The 5,783-nt window shown below is 54.3% G+C and overlaps 1 protein-coding gene across 1 annotated transcript; it reads left to right on the top strand.

Annotated features, from left to right (window-relative positions):
* Positions 1–797: 797 nt before the first annotated feature.
* On the top strand, positions 798–5,568 carry SYT8 (synaptotagmin 8). The gene is made up of 9 exons (XM_032691133.1): positions 798–943; positions 2,491–2,608; positions 2,981–3,138; positions 3,284–3,379; positions 3,610–3,777; positions 4,000–4,167; positions 4,346–4,463; positions 4,857–4,990; positions 5,079–5,568. The coding sequence occupies exons 2-9, from the start codon at positions 2,503–2,505 to the stop codon at positions 5,310–5,312; spliced, it is 1,182 nt and encodes a 393-aa protein (XP_032547024.1). The 5' UTR covers positions 798–943; positions 2,491–2,502; the 3' UTR covers positions 5,313–5,568.
* The last annotated feature ends 215 nt before the right edge of the window (positions 5,569–5,783 follow it).

The raw sequence follows: 5,783 nt of genomic DNA, 5'->3' as shown, positions 1-5,783 counted from the left end.
GGCAATGCCTTGGTGGTCATGTGAAAATCTGGCAGGACTGGTGAGCCAGGGTTGTGGGGCAGAGCTGGGACAGGTCTGGTTTCTGGGGCATCTCCTCCCACGACTATGTCAGCCATCAGGCACTGGCAGTATTGCTTCCTGCTTCTGACACCACACCAAATTTACGTGTTGATAAGGCAGTTTTTGGGCAGACTTTGCTGAACTGGCAGCAAGGGAAGAACTTTACGAGCATAAATTTAATGCAACAGGGATGCCCGTGAAATTGCTCCTGGCTGTGTGCCTGGTGCTGCACTCGTTGGCACTGGGGGGATGAAGCCACTCAAGCAGTATTCCCTTACCCTGTCTGTCCTCCCTGATGTGTTGGAGCAGAGCATTCCTGTTCATCCCCGCTGCCGCAACACATTTCCAAGGCCCTCACGTGGTGCATGCCCTGTGGGCCAGTGAGCTGGGCTCTCCAAGTACAGAGCTCACCAGGAATGGATACAGTACTGCACCCATCCCATTGCTAGTGTCCATTCCCTTGTGCTAAGTACCTGCAGCCACAGCCACACAGTCCAGCCCAGCAGGGATAACTTGGAGAAGTGAATTTCCCGGTGCACAGAGCTGGGCAAGGATGCCCATCAACTTCTCGCAGGCAGGAGGGCAGGTTTTGCTTCCTGGTCCAGCAGGGAGTTCCCTACTGGCTTTTCGCCTGCATGAACACTGCTTGGGTCAGCGGTGAGGTGGGGCTGACGGAGCTGCTGAGGCCACCCGGTTCCTGAGCTGGCAAAGCAGACTTTCCTGTTTCAGCTGTGCAGTGCAGTCACCATCCCTTCTGCACCCTTAGCTCCACACCCAGTGGGGTCTGATCTCACCCCACAGCATGTCCCTGCCACGCATGGTGGCTTGACCTGGATCCTGCACAGCAGGGAAGGGAGACTGAAGCTGAGAAAGATACTTGTTGGTAAGTCTGGATTTGGGAACTCAGCACAGGGTGGGACCAAGAATCAGGATTCTCCCAACCCCTTTTCCAGGAGCGTGGATGCTCAATACTCCCTGCAGACTGCCTACTGAAACTATGCTGCCTCTCCCAGACTGCAGCTAGGCTGTAACTATCATTCCCAAAATGGTGGCTCAGATCATTCTGCAGGGCTGGGATGAGATTTTTTTAAACAGGGCTAATGTTAGACTAATGTGGGGGTCTGGCAGGCAAGAAGTATTGAGACAACTAATTCTGAGCTGGGTGGGTGCCTGCTCAGCTGTGCTGTTGTGTCCACCCTTCACCACAGTCTGAAACTGCAGGCCAGCACTCTTAAATACCTGAGCAGAGCTTCGGGTGTCCAATGGCACAGATGTCCCAGGTGGTACTAGACAAGTCACTTAACCTGCACCTCATTGTCCCAGCAACGATGCCACAGGGATGACAGCAATTCCCATGTCTCTCCAGCCCTATGCCCACATGCAGCAAAGCTCACTGCTGGAAAAATAAAAGGCTCTTGCTGGCTTTGCAGGCTCAGCAGAGGGAAGTGCAGATGTGATTTCTCCCCAGGAGAATCCCATGCAAGGAGCATCTTGGAATGGGGAGAACGTGGGCAGAGTGCAAGCAGGGTGAGGTGGTGTTGACTGCTTGAGCAGGGACCCACGGGGACGCAGGGCAGGAGGCTGGGGCTGCCAAGGCAAACAGGCACATACCTGCCGGCCTTGGTCACAGCACTGGGGCTGGGTGCCACCCTTGCCGTGGTGGCTGCAGACGCTCTCACCAGGCAGCCTGGCTCCTGGCACATCTCTCCTGCTGACGCAAAAGGGATTTCGCTATGAGGAAGCACTAATGCTAGAATAAGAGCTTTGCCATGGGGAGAGCAGTGCTGTAAAACCACCCTGCTTTAAATTTGAAGCCTTTCCTTAAGCTGTGTCAATGTTGCCAGGTGCACAGGTCAGGATCACAGCAAGTTTCCAAACTGCTGTGACCCCAGCATGGTGGTGCCACTGCCACTGGCAGCAAGGGCAGCAATCCTGCTGCAAGCCCAGGAGCCAACCATCCTGCCCCTCACCCAGTGAGAGAGGGGAAAATAGCCAAAAAGAGGTGTTAGCTAGTGATGGGGCTTTCCTGGAGCTGAGCAAACCCTTCAGCTCATGCTGCCTGACCAGAGATGAGCCAGCACAAAACAGGTCTTGGTTTCGTCCCCTACAGACAGGTGACTCCTCTTCTGAAAAAAACACCAGAAAATTCCCTAATCCATCCCCTTGATCTCTCTCCTTTCAGAAGGCAGACTTGCAGGGATATGAACGAGAAGGCTGTATGTGAAGGGCTGGCTGGCACAGAGCCCTCCCTGCCCGCGGCTCCCTCCCGCTCCATTTCACAGCTCATTGCCAATGTGGCCAAGCCCTAACCACTTACCCTGGGCTCTGTATTTTAATTGTGTTTGCTCTCGTTAGAGCCCTGGGCCACGGGCAGCACAGGTGCTACTGGAAAGGAAATCTCCACCCTGTTAATTTTGCCTGTGTCCCCAGGTCACTCCAGCCATGGCAGTGGCAGCCAGGATAGTCAGGACTACAACCTCCCCGCAAGCCAACATCACCACCACGGCTTGGCCAGGCTTCTTGGACAGCTGGCTTAGCCGGATCCCATGTGAGTACAGCAGCTCTTGCCCTACTCTCAGGCAGCATTATCTGGTGGGGCTCCTGGACTCTGAGGCTATGAGGCTCTGAGGACTCTGAGGTTCTCTCCCTCCAAATCCCTTTTTCTAGTGGGGTCCTTCGGGGGGGGATGCTGCAGAGTGGTACCATGCTGCTCCAGGAGTGCAGGGGAACCTTGCTGCCCATTTGGGGAATGGTTTCCAGCTGCAGCCTCCCTGAATGGGGACTGTCCAGGAATATAGGGGCAATTTTGAAAGTACAACTTCTTAATGCTGAAGCACCAGGAAGGGGTTTAAATGCACTCCATATGTATTGCTTGGTTTTAACTGTTCTGTCCAATTCCATTCCTCGAACACCACACCAGTACCCAAATGGGCGCTCATCACCGTGGCTGTGGCAGGGGCCATTCTCCTCCTCCTCTTCCTTATCTGCATCATCAGGTGCTGCTGTGGCAAGAAAAAGCCCAAGAAGAAGGAGAGAATCAGCTTGTGCCCCGTCAGCAACTCAACCACAGCCAGCCTTGTGCGTCCTCCTTTCCCCTCAGTCCCACCTCCCTTCTCCCTGAGAGGTTTGCTGCTGCACTTCCCAGTCCCAGGGATTGTGGGAGCATGGCATGGCGGGGACATGGCTGAGCACATCCTGAGGGTAGTGTTGCTCTCTGCCACAGGTCCAGCCTGAGATGGAGGACCTGGAGCGAGGGGTGGAGCAGATGTGTCGAGGAAAACTGCAGTACTCCCTGGAGTACAACTTCCGCACACAGGAGGTGGGGATGCTCGTGGCCATGGCACAACAGGGAAACAGCTTTGCTCTTGCATGATCCCTCTTTACTGTCCACTGAGGTGGGCCCAGGTTTCCACCTGGCTGCAGCCTGCCAGCTCTCATGCCCACGTGGTGTGAAGGCGTCCTCACTGTTGCACTCGCTTCCCACTGAGCCCTCAATTGTCTGACCCTGTCCTCCTCCACCTGGTGACCTTGTGCATCACTCCTTTCAAGCTGAAAGTCGGCGTGAAGCAGGCAGTTGAGCTAAAGGCTATGGACAGTGGAGGCACATCCGATCCATATGTGATCGTCTACCTAACATCTGATATGAAGAAGAGATATGAGACCAAGGTTTACCGCAAGACCCTGAACCCCATCTTCAACGAGAGCTTTACTTTCCAGGTAGAAAACTACAGCCAATGATGGCTTTTTGGTCCCATCAAGAGTGTTGTTGCATAGGCACTGCTCCCTGGGCAAAAACCTCTCCAGGCAGGGAGATGCTTGTGCAAGCAGGATGGGGAAGAGTCAGAGAGAAATATCTGTTATTGCATTGTTACTGCCACATGCCATGGGGAAGGGCTGCCACTGAGGAGTAAATCCTGGCTTTTGGGTCCTCCCCTATAGGTACCCCAGGCAGAGGTGCCTGAATCCACACTGGTGATGCAGATTTATGACTTCAACCGCTTTGCCAAGCATGACATCATTGGTGAGGTCCGGCTGCCCCTGGCCAGTGTCAACCTGCAGCATGTTATCGAGCAGTGGAGTGAACTGGCGGCAGCCAGTAAAGTGGAGGTCAGTCCTGTTGGGTGGGAAACTCTGCCAGGAGGGATGCACTGTTGCTTCACTTGCCACCACCCCAAGAAGCAGGCCCTTAGGGGCAAGCACAAGAGTGGGGGAGACTCGGGAAGCCTGGGGCCTGGTGTCATAACCCCAGGCAAGCTGGTACTAATTGCTGGCATCTCTCCATCAGGAAGAGCAGCTGGGTGAGATCTGCTTCTCACTGCGCTATGTCCCCAACACTGGCAAGCTGACGGTGCTCATCCTGGAAGCCAGGAAGCTGAAGCGAATGGACTCTCATGGACTCTCAGGTCAGCAGGGGCTGCTTGTGCTCAGATCTTCCTACTCCTGCCCAGGCTTCAGTGATGGTACCAAGAGCTGCAAAGCCTTGAAAGCTCTTGGTGTTAAGACCTGCTTCCTGCTGCCACCACCCTACCCAGACTTTGGCTGACTCCCAGCCTTCCCAGCACAGATACTCCAGCTTTGTGCAGAGCTGGAGATATCTTCCAGGAGGAGATGTTATGACTGGATTGTACAGGAAGCTTGTGGCAGGAGGAGGTGAGCTCTGAGGTAGCTGGCTCACCATGAGGAGTGACAAGTGGATGCCATGCTCTGCTTGGGAATGGCTCAGGGAACCTGTTTCATGGCTGAGCTCCTCAGTCAAAAATTGTCACTTGTGCCAGCTGTGTCCTCTCTCTCCTCAGATCCTTTTGTCAAGGTGCATCTCATCCTGAACAGGAAGAAATGGAAGAAGAAGAAGACAAGTGTGAAGAAAAACACCTTAAGCCCTTACTTCAATGAGGTGTTTGTTTTTGAGGTGCCTTTCAATCAGATCCAGGTGGGTTTCCCTGCAGCGCCCAGAGCTGAGCAGGTCCCTACTGCAGCAAGCCCCCTCCCACTGACCCTCTTTCTTGTGTCCCCCCCAGAATGTGGATGTGGTCATCTCCGTCTGGGATCACGACAAAGTGACCAAGAATGAGCCCATCGGCAAACTTTTCCTGGGCTGTCGAGCCACAGGCAACCAGCTGCGGCACTGGTCCGACATGCTGTCCAACCCACGCCGGCCCCTCGCCCAGTGGCACATCCTGCAGCCCCCCGATGTGGTTGACAAAGCCCTGGGACTGAAGTCTCACCTCAAGCTGCCCCTGGCCTCCAGATAGTGGGGGTCTCCTTCTCCACCCATGGAGCAGGATGGTGGGCTTGTGGAGGAGAGAGAGGCTTCTGCTCAGCAACATCTTGGTCCCAGCTCAGTGTCAGCAAAGAGGGGACTGGGACTCCTTTTGGCTAAGAGATTATCTGGCTGCTGGTGCAGTTCATGCCCTGTGTAATGCCTGGGGTGGGACAGCTTGTTATCCCAGGGCAGTGCTGGACTTGGAGCAGAGGATGCTAGAGGAGATGGTATGGGCACAGGAGCCAGCTCACCTCAACTGCTCATGGGCCGGGGGCAAAAAATACACAGAGCTTCAGGCTCATGCAAAACCACTGAGTCCATTGATATTTATAAAGCAGAGGATTAACTTTATGGTGGCATGGGTGGGAAATTTCTTTGGTTGTGAATAATTTGACAAGAGGTGTGTTCTTGGAAAGGCTTTATGCGTCCTGTGAAGGCTTTTAAACACGACCAAGATGTT

The sequence above is a fragment of the Chiroxiphia lanceolata genome, chromosome 6 (genome assembly GCF_009829145.1).
Source record: "Chiroxiphia lanceolata isolate bChiLan1 chromosome 6, bChiLan1.pri, whole genome shotgun sequence".
Classification (NCBI taxonomy): domain Eukaryota; kingdom Metazoa; phylum Chordata; class Aves; order Passeriformes; family Pipridae; genus Chiroxiphia; species Chiroxiphia lanceolata.
Note: the sequence above shows the minus strand (reverse complement) of the source record. Positions and strands in the feature narration are given on the sequence as shown.

Bases quoted from the DNA above. Each gene is read 5' to 3' on its own strand.
- SYT8 (XM_032691133.1), top strand. From the start codon at position 2,503: ATGGCAGTGGCAGCCAGGATAGTCAGGACTACAACCTCCCCGCAAGCC. The intron at 3,139-3,283 runs GTGCGTCCTCCT...TCTCTGCCACAG, and splicing joins ACTCAACCACAGCCAGCCTT to GTCCAGCCTGAGATGGAGGA. The intron at 4,464-4,856 runs GTCAGCAGGGGC...CTCTCTCCTCAG, and splicing joins GGACTCTCATGGACTCTCAG to ATCCTTTTGTCAAGGTGCAT.